The sequence below is a fragment of the Canis lupus genome, chromosome 34 (assembly GCF_048164855.1).
Source record: "Canis lupus baileyi chromosome 34, mCanLup2.hap1, whole genome shotgun sequence".
Lineage (NCBI taxonomy): Eukaryota > Metazoa > Chordata > Mammalia > Carnivora > Canidae > Canis > Canis lupus.
This window is the reverse complement of record NC_132871.1, coordinates 23,628,849-23,646,890: the sequence shown is the minus strand read 5'-3', so window position 1 is coordinate 23,646,890 and position 18,042 is coordinate 23,628,849. Positions and strand designations below refer to the sequence as shown.

The 18,042-nt window shown below is 34.3% G+C and overlaps 1 protein-coding gene across 7 annotated transcripts in view; it reads left to right on the top strand.

The window, feature by feature from the left end:
• The window catches only part of SLC4A10 (solute carrier family 4 member 10), a 285,441-nt gene that overhangs the window by 103,951 nt on the left and 163,448 nt on the right, over positions 1-18,042 (top strand). For all 7 annotated transcript variants that reach the window (XM_072811530.1, XM_072811534.1, XM_072811529.1 and 4 more), the window contains exon 2: positions 457-538. In XM_072811530.1, the coding sequence (XP_072667631.1) occupies positions 457-538 (82 nt within the window). The remainder of the gene's footprint in view (positions 1-456; positions 539-18,042) is intronic.

Sequence of the window (18,042 nt, the reverse complement as noted above, 5' to 3'; positions counted from 1 at the left end):
CCTGAGGTCACCCATGGTCAGGAAGCAGATCATCTTCCTTCTGACATACCATCAGAAGGTCAATAGTAGCCTAATGCTATGTCATAGTGCCTACATTATTCACCTCACTTCATCTCATCACATAGGCATTTTATCATTTTATATCATCACAAAAAGGGTGAGTATAGTACAATAAGATATTTTGAGAGACCAAATTCATATACTTTTATTAGAGCATATGGTTATAATTTTTCTATTTCATTATTATTATTAAACTCTTCCTGTGCCTAATTTAAAGATTATATTTTATCGTAGGTGTGTATGTATAGCAAAAATAGTTTATATAGGGTTTGGTACTATTCAGGTACCAATTCAATTCAGGTGCAATTTCAGGTATCCACAGGAGGTCTTGGAAAGTATCCCTGTGGATAAAGAGGAACTACTGTAATATCATTTAATCTTTTTCTCATTCTACAGAGAAATGATGAAGAGGCAGTTGTGGATAGAGGTGGAACTCGTTCTATTCTCAAAACACACTTTGAGAAAGAAGATTTAGAAGGTAAGACCTTTCCCCCCCTTGGAATAGTTTTTGTTATGCATTCCTAAAGTACTTCAAAGAGAAATATGAAGTATGTCACAATCTGGAGAATTGCAAAATTTGGTATTAGAGTAATGGTGGTGGTGGTTATGGATATGATTGTTCAATGCAGCCTGAAATGCCAACGGGAAGACCTACAAGAGAAGTATCCATTCATCGAACAGATATTGAATCTCTACTATATTTAAGGCACAGTGTTGTGTGCCAGTCTTTCTGTAATTATTGCTTCAGGAATTACCATCATTTGAGGAATGAAGAGAAAAATAAGTTATGGCAGACCAGCATATTAGGTGCTACATGAGAGTGGACAATAGGACAGGAAGGGCATCCAACCCAGCCTATGTTGTCAGAGTAGGCTGACACTGGAAGAGAGTTAAGGACAGAGTAGGCTGACACTGGAAGAGAGTTAAGGAAGAGAGTTAAGGCATTTGAATATACTCAGATATATGAGATAGAGTTGGAGGCACCATTTGTGTGTATTCTTTTCAATAGGAGTAAGGTCGAATAAGTCAACAGAGAGGTAGTATGGTCTAGTATACGGGATCTGAAACCAAACTGCAAATACCGGTTCTGCCCCTTATGTGCTGTGGAAGCTTCAGCCAGTTAATTTTTCTGCACCGCAGTTTTCTCAATTGTTAAGTTAAGGATAGCAATGGTGAAGATATAGAACAACCTAACTGTCCATCGATACATGAATGGATAAGGAAGATATCATACAAACACACACACACACACACACACACACACACAGACACATGAATATCACACAGCCATAAAAAAGAATTGGATCATTCCATTTATGACCATATGGATGGATCTAGAGGGTATTATGCTAAGTGAAATAAGTCAGACTAAGAAAGATATGTTTTCACTCATACATGAAATCTAAAAAAAAAAACAAACGGATAAACAAGCAGACAAAAGGCAGAATCAGAACTGTAAGTACAGAGAACAAACTGTGGAGGGGGCAAAATGGGTGAAAGGGAGTGGGAGATACAGACTTCTAATTATGGAATGAGTAAGTCACAGGAATGAAAGGCATAGCATAGGGAATATACTCAATGATATCATAATAGCATTGTATGGTGACAGATGGTAGCTACACTTGAGAGCATAGCATAATGTATAAATTTGTCCAATCATTATGTTATAATTACTGAAACTAATGTAACAACTATACTCAAATAAAAATATTTTTTAAAGATTTTATTTATTTATTCATGAGAGACAAAGAGAGAGAGAGAGAGAGAGAGAGAGACAGGGAGGCAGAGAAACAGGCAGAGGGAGAAGCAGGTTCCACACAGGGAGCCCAATGTGGGACTAGATCCCAGGACTCCAGGATCACGCCCTGAACCAAAGGCAGATGCTTAACAACTGAGCCACCCAGGGGTCCCAAAAATTAACTTTAAAAAATAAAATAAAGGTAACAATGGAATATATTGCATAACGTTTTTATGAGAATTAAGGGGAAAATATTTAGAATAGTACCTGGCATAAGAATTACAGAAGTCTTGACAGTTATTACTGCACCACAATTTGATGTATATACATTATTACTTCATTTTAAGAAATTATTGTTAGTGAGATAACAAGGTATATAAATTTTCTAATCTTTTGGTTAGAAAGTGAAACCCAGGTAATCTCAAGTAAAAATAAGCAGAGATAGTTCTTAATAATCCACCATAGCTGAGAAGGGGTATTCCCCCTAAGAATTATTGGTAACTAATTAAAATACAGTGAAATTCATAGCCTTACACCTTTTCTTTCACCACAACAATTTAACAGGAGAATTGATATAAAATTTAGAGTAAACTTGCAACAACTATACCTGCTCAGTACCTGACGTTTTGCTTGGTGCACAGAAAATATGCAGGTCCAAGAAGGTTATACTTATTGGGTGGTGTAGTGATTTGCTATGCTATCCATATTCATTACTCAAATTGAAGGGAACAGAAACTTGCAAAATCTAAACTGATAATGGAGACTAACTAAAGATAATTTCTCCTTGGTTTTGAAATGCCATATTACATTTTTTCCCCAGCAGCATATTTACCTTCTTATGTCGTGACTTAAGCTATGCTTATATTCAGTAAGCATGTGTAAGAAAACCCAATAAAGCAAGAAGGTAGCCTAAAAAGCAGAATTGCAGGAAAAAGCCATCTTGGTTTTAAAGGTTGTGATGGATAATCTGCACAAAGATAATTGAAAGTTAACAGTTGATAATTTATAAATAATTGCAGTAAAATACTGAATGTTTCCTGTGGATGGTAAATACATAGTACAAAAATAGGATTTAATAAGTTTATTTTAATTATTATGTCAACATGTATTATGTACATTTTCTCTTACTGGGCATTCAGGTGAGGGTGTAGGAGATTAAAAGAGATTTCTGATTGGCAAACAAAGTGGATAAGTCAGATTTTGTTCTGTTTATTGATGTCTATAGTGGGCATTTTAATCCCAGAAGTGAATAATTGTGGCTAAGTCACAGGTGATTAAAATTAACATCATCAAATGCAAATGTAACATTACATTTTAGAATTTTGAACTAAAATAGGAAAACCTATTTATTTTGACTTTCTCAGTATTTATCCTGTTCCCAGACCATACTGAGCAAATAAGCATCCTAGCATCTGAGGATGCTAAACGGGATTCTGCTGTGATACACACAAAGAATTAATAGATTTCTTAGTGGTTCCTGGATTGATTACTCTGAATCAGAACAGAACTGCAGGGACAATGTGTTGGGTATCATGGTTCAGGAAAAATCAACTGGGAGCATAGTATAAAATGGGCAAAGGGGAGAGTGTCAGTTAGAAAGACAGCATTGCTGAGGGTAATGTGGGCAGTAGTTTCTCCTTTTGTGTAATTAAGGAAAAAGATCAGGCTTCCACATTTTAAGAACTCTTGAGTAATAGAGGTAAAACATACAAATAGATATTTAGAGCTGAGAATTGTTATTGAAGAAAAACATACATTTTAAAACTCTTCCTTCAATTAAGATTTTAAATTTGAAAATTAGTGTTTACAGGACTTAAGTCTATAGAAGAATTATTAATAGCTAATAGAATTACCAGTATAATTTAACATCCTGTGCACAGCTTGTAGAAATGCAAGGTGGTTAAAAATATCTATAAAGTCTCAGGTGAAATATGTTTAATGGAAAATGATCACTTGACCAATATTGACAGCTTGGTGTGGTATATTAGTTAACATATTCACGTATATTATACATTAGGATGAAGTATGTCAAATGTATAATTTCTCCCTTCAAATCTACTTATATTTCTGTTTTACATATATCTTGTACCATTTTCCTCTCTTTTTTTCTATTACCTCAAATCAAGAACCTACAATTTTGTTAAATTCTGTTCACCTCCTGTATTTCCGTATCATATAGTTAGTAAATTCTTTGAATCTATTTCAGGGGTGTCTCTTCTCATTTCTTCCTTTCATTCCCACTGCCACTGCTCTAGTTCTTTCCCTGTCTGTGTACTGTGTGCTCTCTTTCTCACAATCCACCCTCCTTAAAACTGCAAGTGTTCTTTCTAAGCCTATTTCTGCTTTCTATGGTAAAATGTAGCAAGCAGCATTGACTCCCTATAATTAGACCAAATCAGGATTGTGAGTGGAGCAAAAGTTGTTGAGGTTAACCAATTTTTATTTTTGGTCTCTCATGTCCATATGGGATTAGTACTATACAAAGTATAAGATTACAAAAGGAGAAATGCATTAATACGCTTGGAATTTTCTTTGTATTTTCCCTTTAATACATGTGTAGTGGACAGAGTGGCCAGGTAACACAGACAATGCTCAGTTGTATTTGAATTTTATGTAAATAATGAGTATTTTTTAAGTATAGGTATGCCATGTAATATTTTTATTTATTGCTTTTTACTTGCCAACTCTGGCCACCTTAGTAGTGGATGTTACCAAGAACCACCAAAATCCCCTTTTAAGGATTGCGGTCCTTATTTCCTTAGTTGCCATGGGTGTTGCCTGCTGTTGCCTCACAACTGAGCTTTTGCCCAGAAATTACCTTCGGCTTAAAGGAGCTGTCTCTTGTTACGGGAACTGCCTCCCTTGTGGCACGTTGAATTCAGTGAATGATCAGTGAAGGAGCATTAGGGCTTAGTCCCTTTGCTTCAATTTCATACAACTCTGAAGGGCGGTCACAGCTTCAAAGCCCCCTGTGGAATCAATGGATTCACATGTGGAATTATTGCAACTGTACCATAATTAAACTGCTTCCTCTACCGAATGCTACCACTCATATTCCTGCACAGGTGCTATTGCCGACAGCTCTCTTCAATAAACTCTCTGAACACAAATCTCTACTACAGAGTCTGTTTGCTGAAGAACTTGACTCACTCATTCATCACTTCCTGTTCCCTGAACCGTATGGATAGACATACATACTTGGTAATTGGCAGGACCTTCACGTTGGTGTCAGCCTGTGGGGCTAAGAACTATCGTAGTGGGTGAGAAGGCTCCCAAACTAGTTGGCTTGGCCATGACAATATATGAAAGTCAGTATTGCATGTGACAGGAAGTGGCAGAGATTAGTGCCATCTTTAAAGACCTAAAGTATATACCAGTCTGGCCATTGCAAAAATCTTCAAGGATGGTAGTGGATGACTGCAAACTCAGCCAAGTGGGAGCATCAGTTGCAACTGCTCTGTCAGGAACTGCTCTTCTCAGAGCAGGTTAACGTGGCCTCAGGTATGTGGTATGCAGCTCTTGATCTGACAAATGCATTTTTTTTTCTCTTACTATCAAGAAGGACTATCAGAAGTATAATGTATATATTTATGGCCTTGCTCCAGGGCTGTATTAAGTCTCCTACCCTTTTGTCATCATAGAGGTTAAAAAGACTTGAACTGAGTGGATATTCTGTAGAATGCTACATTGTTTCATTATATCTACCAAATCAACAAGAAGTGGCAAGTACATTGAAGGCCTTGATAAGACAGATGGGTTCCAGAGTCTTTTTCCCAGCCAATCTGTTGAAAGGACACAATGAGAGTGTCAACACTGTACTGAGTCTGAAATTCCACGATGAATGGATGGATAGGTGGGATCAGTTTCCACAGGCACAATAAAAACCAAGTGTCTCTTCAAGGTACTTTTACTCACTTTGAGTGTCTCTTCATGGTCCACCTTGGATCCACTTTTTTTCACAATTGATGCCTGCACTTTTTGAAGATTTAATAGTTTTTTTTCAGATAGGACCATTGTTGTATCTTCTGCAGGTGTAAGAATAAATTAAAGGCAAACCTCTAAAAGTACATGTCCTATTAATAACCAGATGATAATAAAGAGAAGAAAACTTAGTAGCTAAAGATGAATGCTATTAGTTTAGTAATTTTGACTGAACTGATCAATTTCCATTTGAGGCAATACTATCAAATGACTGGATTGGTTCTTTTGCTAAAATATTTTTAAATATTTTTTTTGGTGCTAAAAGAAAGCATAACATAGAATTTACCATTTAAACCATTTCTAAGTATACAGTTCAGTAGTGTTAAGTATATTCACATTGTTATGTAACCAATCTTCAGAACTTTTTCATCTTGGGAAACAAAACTTTATACACATTAAATAACTCTCTCATTTGCTCCCTACCCTATTCTGTAGCAAGCACCATTCTATCTTCTGTTTTTATCTAAATGACTACTCTAGATACCTCATGTAAGTGAAGTCATGCAGTATTTGTCTTTTTGTGACTGGTTTACTTCATAGTATAATGTCTTCAAGATTCATCCATGTTGTAGCATGTGTTAGTCTTTCCTTCCTTTTTAAGGTTAAATAATACTCCATTGTATATAGGTACTACATTTTGTTTGTCCATTCATCTGCTGATGGACATGGTTGCTTTCATCTCTTGATAGTGCTGTTATGAACATGGGTATCCAAATATTTCTTTGAAATCTTGCTTTCAATTCTTTTTGAACATAAAGTCATAAGTGGGATTGCTGGATATAAAGTCATTCCATTCTTAATTTTTAAAAGAACTACTATACTATTTTCCATAGCAGTTCACAATTTTACATTCCCATCAAGAGTGCACAAAGGTTCTAATTTCTCCACATTCTTGCTAACACTTGTAATTTTCTGTTTCCTTATTTGTTTTTGGTAGGAGTGATTCTAATGGGTATAAGGTGATATCTCATTGTGGTTTTGACTTGTATTTTCCTAATAATTAGTGATATTGAGCATTTTTTCATATGTTTATTGGCCATTTGTTCATTATTTTTTGGAGAAATGTCTGTTCAAGTCCTTTGCCCATTGCTTAATTGGGTGTTTTGTTGTTGTTGAGTTGTATGTCTGCTTTACATATTCTAGATATTAACCCATATAAGATATATTATTTGAAAATATTTTCTCCCATTACATTGATTGCCTTTTCATTATGCTGATTTTGTCCTTTGATACACAGAAAATTTTAATTTTTATGTAGTCCAGTTTGTCTAGTTTTACTTTTGTTGTCTGTGCTTTTGGTATCATATCCAAGAAATTCTCATCAGCTCCAATGTTATAAAGCATTTCTGTTTCCTTCTAATTTATAGTTTTGGGTCTTAGGTTTAGGTATCTGATCCACTTTGAGATAATTTTGTATATGGTATAGGATGCTTGCACTTTTACCTTTTATATTTCTTTGTTGCCTAACATTATACCTATTGTAGTTCACATCGCTCCTCATGGGTTAAATATTTCCCTAAATCACTGATACATAAAGAACCTATTTAGTGAGAGACTATTGTTTTCCATATATTTACCAAGTATTTCTATTTTTCTATAGTTTGAGAACATAGAAGACACAGTAAAATCTCAAGGATATTATTCTAGACTTCTGTTTAAGGCCTTTTAAATTACCCCAAATTGGAGCCTTCCCATCTCTACCATTTACTAGTGATTTCTCTCCATACAGAAATAGAATGCCCGCTCTTCCCATCCATTAGTGTCACATTATCCCTCCTAGCAGAATAATTATATTCTTCCCTCACATCTCTATTTCTGAGTTTACATCTTTTTTATATTATTATTATCTATATATTTCTTTTTTTTGAGAGAGAGAGAGCATGAGAGCAGTGGTGGGGAGGGGCAGAGGGGGACAGAGACAGAGACTCTCAAGCAGGCTCTATGCTCAATGCAAGCCCATGACCTGAGCCAAAATAAAGAGTCAGCTACTTAATGATATCATGACCTGAGCCAAAATCGAGTCAGCCGCTTAACCAAATGAGCCATTCAGGCGCCCCTATTTATATATATCTTATCCTTTTTTTTTAAATTATAAACTTGCTGAGGGACAAGGCATTATCTTACACATATTTGCATTCTCCCATGTTATCTAGCACTTTTTCTTGAATTAGGAACTAAAAATGTGTTGCACTGAATCTCATTTATATGTCATTCAATAATATATCACTAATCATGTAAGACGTTAAATTTATGTAATTAGATGTATAATTAATGCTCATCAAATATTCAATTACCTTTGAATTACATATAAATACAGAAGTTTCTAATTATGTTGCAATGCACCTAGATAATCAATCTAGTTTACTTCAGCGATTTTCAGGAATTCATAAATTTAAAATTTTAATGGAAAAGTTAAACTCATCTTTAAATCTCGGCCTACAAATTAAATCAAAGAGACATTTTCTTTATCCTGTACTGCTTTTAGCAGACAGTAAAATATTTTTAAGTCAAGGATTTAATAAAGAAAATTATGCCCCTATCTTGGTATTCTTTTGCTCATTCCATTTGAGGGAAAAAAATGTTTACTGGTTTATTTCCTTTGGAGACCACTTAATAGATAGTGGACTCAAAGTGCAAAGATAATATAAGTAAAGTACCTAGCACAAAGCGATCATACAAATAGTTCTATCAATGGTAGTGCCCTTCCACTTTCTTCCTTTCACCCCCTTCCTGAGCTCTTAGGATAACTGAAATGGTTTTCTGATTATAATCATAATGTCTAAAGTGGTTTCTACTAAAAAACTAAAGATAATGAGTACAGATCCTATATTTATGTCACAGTGTTTTGCAGCCAAAGTAAAATATAATTGAAAAAAAAATGAAGACAAGAAAAAGCCAAAAATTAGGCCTATACTTTTCTTTTTAAACTTTTACTTCCAAAAATTGACAAGAGAAGGAAAACATGGATTCTACTGAAAGAAACCAAAGTTAGCTTCACAGAGACAGAAGTGAGCTTTGAAGGAAGAATGGGGGTTTTGAAGGCAAGAAGGAAGGATCTGTTATATTCTGGAATAGTTAATATGATCTGGCTAGTATACTGGGATTATGTGCATAGGGACAAAGAGTGGTTACAGATGAAATTTAAATATTTGTATGAGGTAGTGTAGAATGAATTAATGCTTGATATTACCAAATGAGGTAAGTATTATTATAATCTCCATTTTACAGTTAAAGAAACTAAAGCACAGAAGACTAACCTGCCCAGGCCTAAGGACTAGCAAGTGGTAGAGCAGGGATTCAAAACCATGAAAGTCTGGGCTTTTAACAACTATATTGTAGAATTAAAGATGATGCTTAGTTTTATGTTTTAGGAGATGGAATGGGGCAAGGTGATTATTAATTGAAAGATTTGGGCATGTTTCCTCACTTGATCATGACTATATACAAAAAGTTCAGATTTTTATGTCCTATTATGCAACAATAAAGAATTTAATAATGAGAACCCATATCACAATGGTTTTCCAAATTATTTTGCAAAAATTTGAAAAGCTTTGTAGTTAGTAAATTCCCTTTAGAGAGATTCATATCCACAAATAGGAGAGCCTCTCTCCCACTGGAAACCTCTTTTGTTTTGTTTTGTTTTTAAGTTTTTATTTATTTACAAGAGACACACAGAGAGAGGCAGAGACACAGGCAGAGGGAGAAGCAGGCTCCATGCAGGGAGCCCGATGTGGGACTTGATCCAAGGACTGGGATCACATCCTGAGCCAAAGGCAAACACTCAACCACTGAGCCACTCAGGCTCCTTGGAAACCTGTTTTATTATAACCCCATGTTCTCCTATTTTAAATTCTCATCTCTCTGCTCCACAAAATGAATAATCTTATTGTTTGCTTATTCCAAATGTCTTTTCTTTGAAAAAAAAATTCATTTTTTCCTGCCATTACTGGTTGATTAGCTTTTATACAATTTAGTATTGTTGATATAGGCTCAATGTCAATTGATGGGGCAATTCTAGGTGTTATTTGATCCATTGGTAATGAGTAGTAAAATTAGTTAATTACACAGGATTAATATGAACTTATACATTTTGCCTGTCAAATACGTTGGATATTTGAGGATGAGATGTAGGCACATAGACTAATTCTGAAGATTTCAGAAAAACAATAGTGAGTATTACATTTCATTTTCTTATTGAGCAATCTTTGCCACCTGAGCACATTTCATAATGAACTGGTTCCCCTGGGTATCCCAAGAATAAGAAATAAATAAGAGAATATTGTTTTAAATACTGTTGTTTCTAAAATTAACTCTTAGGTAAGCTATACATCATGTTCCATATTTCTTCATTTTAGGCATTTCACATAACTTGTGTATTGTGACCCACATCAATATATTTTGGTATATAATTTATACATGATATTTTGTCTATTTGAAGTGAGTGGTAACTTGATAGTTCTTTATAATCTGTTTTTATAGTGTATTGTAATCCCAAGTAAATTTGAAAGATCTTAAAGTGTTTTTTAAAATCTGGTTGTGGTTTATTAGACCACTTGTAAGCAGTTATAGACATGTATTTGCATTAGGAGAGTAACATATACTCTAATGTGTATATGTGACTAAGAAATCCTGCAAATTTATGATTTCATAATTTAGGGGTCCTACTTATACATCTTGCATCCCTAGCTTAGGATGTCAATTTTTAGGTAGCCAGTTTTAGAATAAAAATCCCTAGATTAGGATGTCAATTTTTAGGTAGCCGATTTTAGAATAAAATCCCTTCATTATTCCTTGTAAGTCAAACTCTGTTTAACACAGTTTTCTACCTATCAAAGATATGGTACAGCATTTAGAATATTTGCTTTCTTGTTTGGGGGGAAGGGTATTTGCTTTCTAATGTGACTTAACTATATCATCTGTGAATGAGTAGAACTGTGTGTTTGTGTGTGTATGTAACATTTCAATCAATTACTATTTCAGAGATATAATAGATGAAAAGAAATTCCTTTTCATTACATTGAATATATAATCCTATAAATATTAAAAGAAGGAATTTTACAGCAAAGAAAGTATTTCCTTAATCCTTAAATATTTGAATCCTTAAATATTGAAAATTTGAAAACAGACCACAAATGACCAAAGCTTCTTAATATATACTACGTAGGTTTATATTAATATTATACTTTAGTTTTGCATTTTCCAGACATCTGAGACTTAAGGGTGTTCATTATTTAGTTATACAGTTTAATAGTGTGTGGGAGTAGTATTATGAAGGTGACATTGTGAAGTAGATCAACTTAGTCTACTTCTTGATTAAATTCTTAAATCTCTATTTCAGCTGTTACTCATTCCCTCTAGAAGGATCCAACTTTATTTTTTAAAGATTTATTTATTTATTTTAGAGAAAGAGAAAGAGCATGGGGGGTGCAGAGGGAGAGGGAGAGGAAGAGAAATCCTTAAGCAGATTCCCTGCTGAGTCCCACACCCGCCCAGCTCAATCCCAGGACACTGGGATCATGACCTGAACCAAAAATCAAGAGCTGGCTGCTTAACTGACTGAGCCACCCAGGTGCCCCCATCAAGTGATTTTACTTTAAAGCTCTTCAACTACATTTGATCGCAGCCTCCTTGGGTTGTTGCCTTTCTACAGAATTGGATCACAGTAGTACACACAGGGATAGGCTACCAGTCAGGCTCTTCTAGGGAAGTTGTCATCATTCACCAATATTTAAGTGTTGTTTATGGCATAAAAACACTGAGGCATTTTCTGTTTTATGCCCTTCATTCTCTAAGGAGTTTTAGATACTGGTGTAACCAATAGGACACTTCAGTCCTCCAACCCTTTGGAAAAAAATGTCAGTGGCCACTTTGCACATAAATGCTTACATTAAAATTGAAATTTATATACATAGGAATAATAATCAGTATCAAATAATAATTGAAAGAGGTGATGTTCTTAATTGTTTGGGTAATGCACACCTACACTTTAGAAGTACTGGTATCACTAGTACCTTAATAGAATTAATCCCATTTTAGGTACCAGTATTCTGGGTATTTTTCTGAGTGCTCTCTTATATTTTCTCCCAGTAACCTTGTTTGCTTCCCTATTCTATCTTCCCGCTTTGCTGGCTGCCTAGTTGTTCCTAACCGCCTTTAGTGTATCAGACTTGCTGAAAGCACAATGAAAAAAATGGAATTTTCTTTTCTTCCTTTTTCCATCATTTCTATTCTTTAATGAGCTACAGGTAGGACAGTGATAAAGGAAACAAAATAATACAAATTGTGATTAGAAGAAAGTAAAATTTTAATTTTCTGCTTGTAAATTAAGCTTTTGTGTCTGAGGCAGGAAGATTATGAATATTCCTGATTACTTTTCTAAACTGCTTCAAAATTGCCTTAGGAGCATTTGTAATAAAAAGTATTACAGTCTTATTAGCAAAAGGATTTCTAATTTCTAGAAATTTATTTAGAATTATGCCTATTTTTTCCTTTGCATAACTCAGTTTTTTTTTTCTTGTGAACACAGTTGCCATGATTTAATTAGATGACAATATAGCACGAAAGCATTTTATGACATCACAGTGATTAATACAAAATTATAGTGTCAGCAACACCAGAGCAGTTAATAATAACAGTGATCATGAAAACAGAAGTCTTGTTCGGTAAATTGAGATACCAATTGTTTATGTGAATGGCTTATTTCTCTCATGCTAAGATTTATTAATATATATCCTATGTAACTATTAAAAAGTACTCTTAATTGCCAACTACAGTGGCTCTCTGTCCTCATTCTTTTTGAATTCTCTTTGCTTTTAGAACTCTGACTATGCCTTAATTCTTAGATCTCTCTTCTCTCATCTCTCTTCCCTTGACTGATGATTTTCACAGAGCGTGTCTTCCTTGGTTTTTTTTTCTGTTTTACTCACTGGCCCCTCTTACTCTGCCTGACTTTACTATACTTTTTTTTTTTCAAAATTACATTAGTTTTATTGTTTTAAAAATTATGAAATAGGGGCACCACGGTGGTTCAATCAGTTAAGTGTCCAACTCTTGATTTTTGGGTCAGGTTATGATCTCAGGATCCTATGATCAAGTCCTGTGTCAGGCTCCATACTGGGCATGGAACCTGCTTAAGATTCTCTCTCTCCCTGCTCCTCTCCCCCAAAATAAATAAATTAAAAAATAAAATTATTTAAATAATATGTGTTCCATTAGAAAAATCCAAGAAATATAAACAGTATAAAGAAGACGAACAAAACAATAGCCCTGAAAACCCACCACCTAAAAGTAATACTATTAATATTCTAAGCAGAATAATGATGGAACTAATATTATGAACAGAATATTAATTAATTAATTAATTTAAAAGATATTTATTTATTTATTTATTTATTTATTTATTTATTTATGAGAGACAGCACGAGAGAGAGGCAGAGACATAGGCTACTACAAATATTAGTTGAAGAAAATGCTAAGGGATTACTTACAAGGAACAAGACTGCTAAATTAAAGTATTTGAAAGATTATTATAAAGAGGATGAAAGGGATCCCTGGGTGGTGCAGCAGTTTGGCGCCTGCCTTTGGCCCAGGGCGCTATCCTAGAGACCCGGGATCGAGTCCCACATCGGGCTCCCGGTGCATGGAGCCTGCTTCTCCCTCTGCCTGTGTCTCTGCCTCCCTCTCTCTCTCTCTCTCTGTGACTATCATAAATTAAAAAAAAAAAGAAGATGAAATATATTATCATTTTATTATACAGAAATAGCGGAGTTTAATATAAAGAAAAAAATGTATTAAGTTGTTAAAATTGCCCTATGGATATGCTTACTTAACAATACTTAGTTTTAGAAATATTGAGTTAACTTCTTCAACTCCTATTTATTTTAGATGTTAAAATGAGAAATTTTAATCAGATCTCTGAAAAATTTTTCAGCTCTAACTTCTGTGATCTTTAAAGTGAACATCTAGAATATGCTTTAAAATATAAATTCCTTCTTAACTTTGCTTAATATTTAAATACTTTGAAGTTTTTAAGTTTCCTGACTGACCAAAAAAGTTCATTAATTTTATTTATTTTTTTCAGTTCATTAATTTTAAATTTGAAAAGGAATCCTCATTCTGTATAAATAAAAGGGTTCAAAATGTCCTAAAAATTATTTAAGACCACAGAAACTTATTTTATACCTTTCTTGAGGAAGAAAGCAATTTGAAATAATGTGACATTATATACCTGATTATACAATTAGCTTAACTGAAATTTTGAAAAGTTTTATAATGAAGTATAAGGTGCTAAGAGAGTATACACTGGCAGTTATGTGTGATAAAATTAGACAGATTTGAAGATATGATTACATGGTAGCAAAGAGTTCTCGGAAGCAACAGCAGGAAAAACTGATGTACCACGACTCTCTAAGCCTTTGTGTCACATTTGCTGATGTCCCAGAGGTCTAAACAAGTCGCACAGCCAAGCCGAGATTCAAGGGTTGGAGGAATAGATTTCCTTTCAGATGAGAGAAACTGCTAAAATATTTCTAGCCATAAAAAACTACCATATTATCACATTTGTAAATATCTATTCAGAAATGCCAGATTTTTTCATCTTTGCTTTCAGATGTTTCTTTTTATCCCTTCAGTTCTACAGTTGAATCCCACCAACTTTCTTCATGGAAATCTCTTTTTCTTCTCAACAACTCTTTGTTTTCCCAAGCAAGCCTCTTTGTCCTTAATTATCATAATTCCCAGAATGAGCCACTTTCTACATGTGCACATGTCTTTTGGATTAACACAATACAAAACTAAATCTGGAATATTTTACAGTTTTAATTTTTGCTCATTTCCTAAGCTGTTTCCCTAAAGCAAAGTGGCAAGGCTGTTCAGAAATCATAAATTAATTAAAATGGGCTAGGGAGGTGGGGAGTTACCACCTTCTCTTTGCATTCATTTTTTAAAGAATCCCAGAACATATGTTGATCTATTTTCTCTCTCTTCCTTGCAAAATGAAACAACAAACATAAATATTTTAAAATAATCATGAAATTGATGGGGCACGTGGGTGGCTCAATCAGCTGCATGAACAATTCTTGATTTCAGCTCAAATCATAATCTCAGGTTATGAGATTGAGCCCCAAGTCAGGCTCTGTGCTGAGCACTGAGCCCTGAGCCCTGAGCATGGATGGAGCCTGCTTAAGATCCTCTCTTTCCCTCTCCCTTTGCTGCATTTCTCCCCCCTTAAGATCCTCTCTTTCCCTCTCCCTTTGCTGCATTTCTCCCCCCTTCCACGTGCTCTCTCCTGAAAAAAGAAAATAGTGAAATTGTAAGCTTTTGTGATTGCAAAAGTACATATTCTAAGATAGATAAGGTAAGATACCGTATTTCCCCCCCTACTCTAGCATGTACCTTACATTATCCTCCCAAATTGCTCCTCTGCTTTTGCATATATTATTCCACCCCTTTGCTAAGGTCAAACCTACTTATTGTTTTGAGACTCAAGTCAATTTCTACCTTCTCCATGAAACTTCCTGTTATGTTAACCTCAAGTTATACTTGATTTCACTCTAATATGAATTCCTACAGCATTTAATGGCTGGTACACATAAGAACATTAGCTTTAATGCAGATTGGTATTGTTCCTGCTTTGTATTTGTATTTTAATTTGTATATTTGCTGCTGTTTTCTTTGTTGGGCTTGAGTCCTCAATAATTGAATGGTTATCTTTTAAGTGCAGGGATCATGTCCTATAAGCATTCCTTATTATCCCATTGCTTGATTGATTTCAATTCTAACCAATCTTTGAGCCCTGTAAACATCCAACATCAAACTGTTTTTGCAACCTATCAGGAATGGGAATTCTCCTGTTTTTTTTTTTTTTTTTGTTTTGTTTTGTTTTTGTTTTTTTTTTTTTTGCTTAGAAAATACATATTATTAGGATTCATTCATTTATTCGACAAATCCTGAAGCTTACATGTTAAGGCTTTTCATGTTCCAAGAAGAAAAATAACACTGCTATCTCAAGATACAAAGTAACTTAGTGCTGTGTTCTGCTCAAGACAGTGTTATAACAAAAAAGTTTAAATAACTTATAAAAAGTTGTTTTTTTTTAAAAAAATATATTACAGTAGTAAACTAGTAAATCTCAGACTATGGCTTTTTTGAGGATAACATTAGCACTTAGAAGATTTCTATTTTTTTTTTTTTGATAAAATATTCATAGTCATGTGATCCTTTGTTTTGTAATGATTACAAATATAGCCCTGAGGTCCATGACTGTGACCAGCCCTGGTTTGACACTTTTTTTCTTTCAGTGAAGCAGTCCAAGAAACAGCAGTGCTATAGCCTATACACACACACTCACTCACACCCTCTTGGTCTCTTTCTTTCTGTTGCTTTCCCTCAGCAGAGAATTTCTGTTGGATTTAGAATTCTTTGATATATTATGATAAATGATGGCTTGTTGTGTTTTCTGACTCTGTTAGAGTCTCCATGGAATTAAAGATCACATGCTTATTCAGCTTAATGTACTTGACCTTTTCCCATGATTGACACATCTAAATGGCTGTAGCAACTCAGTAATTATGCACCAGCTGTGTTATATTCATTTCACGGAAAAAAAAACCCACAGAGTTTTCTTCAAGAGTAGGTAGCTTGGCCACTTTCCTCCTAGCTAAATAAAGGAAAATAGTTTATTAGTACTATTATTAATTATAGTAGGAGTCCTTTCTATTCCCAAATACACCTCTAATCTCACTGCATTTGGTAAACACTTGGAATGCTATGACCACAGCCACATTGAGTTGTTTCAGTACTGGGACTTCTAACATAACCAAAATATCTACAATAATTCTGTATCTGCTTAGCAAAATTGTATCTACACAATTTAAGTGTCAAAAATCCAAGATCTGTTAGCAAAATTTTACTCAGAAAACAATGTTATCTTTAATGGACCCTTGTTTTTCTAATGGGGAAACTATATTTTCTCTGAAGTGATGTATAGGTAAATTCTGAATAAATTCTAGTGTTCTGTGCTTATCTCAAAAAAATCTTATAATAGCACTATCCCATTATTACTAATATTTTAAAAATATATTTTTATCTAAATAATTCTGAATTTTTATTAATTTTTGGGTTTTGACATGATATGAAATCATTAATTGACTATTTTGATTAACTTAAGAACTGCTCAGGGGATCCCTGGGTGGCTCAGCGGTTTCGTGCCTGCCTTCGGCCCAGGGCGTGATCCTGGAGTCCCGGGATCAAGTTCTGTGTCCGGCTCCTTGCATGGAGCCTGCTTCTCCCTCTGCCTGTGTCTCTGCCTCTCTCTCTCTCTATCATAAATAAACAAAAATAAATCGTTAAAAAAAATTAACTTAAGAACTGTTCATTTGAGAAGATTCCCTCTTTTAAGACTAAAATTTTGGACTTTATATATCATAAAATGAAATTGTTCCCTATATAATCTTAAAAATAGTTTGGATTAGGATTAATATTATTCAAGTAACTTCTGCACAATAACATTTATCATTAAGTTACTCAAATTCTTTGTCTTCTTAAGTGATGTCTACCAGGATGGAAAATTCCATTTTGGATAAAATGTTTTTGGAAAAATTTGTGGAAATGTTAACCTGAAAATTTTATATTATACTGTTTTCCACAGGATCTAATGTGATTCTCTAGTTGCTTAAAACAGGGTTATTATAGTTGGGATTAGAAAAGTTGGCAGTATAGAGGAAACAGGAAGACAATGAGATAGGACAGGAAAATTTTATTTTGTCTTCTTATTCTTTTGAGCCACTGAGAGGTGAGTAGTATGAAGGACAAAGGAGACTAATAAGTATGAGTGGTCTGCTCTGTAATAGGCCTCATGTTTAATACTTTATATATATTATATTCTCATATAATCTTTTGTAGGAAGTATTTTAAATCCATTAACAGTTGTTAATTTTGTTCTAAAAGCAAACATGAGGTGGTTTCTGGATCAGAGACAGACTCTTACTACTTATAGCAATAACCACATTCATTCTCCATGTCTTCTTCCCCTTTAAGGTAATGTGATGAGAACCAGGTGGTTATATGCACAGGAGGGAGGCCCTAATATTATGAATCTGTGAGTTTATATAAGAATTTCTCAATAGCTGCCTTTTTCCCTCCTGAGAGAGAGAGAGAGAGAGAGGAGAGAAGGCTTATCTATTTATGTAATCAAATCTCAAGAAGAGGAAGACCCTTAGTTTAAACCCTTTGGACTATAAACCAGTAGCTATGGGGACTTATTA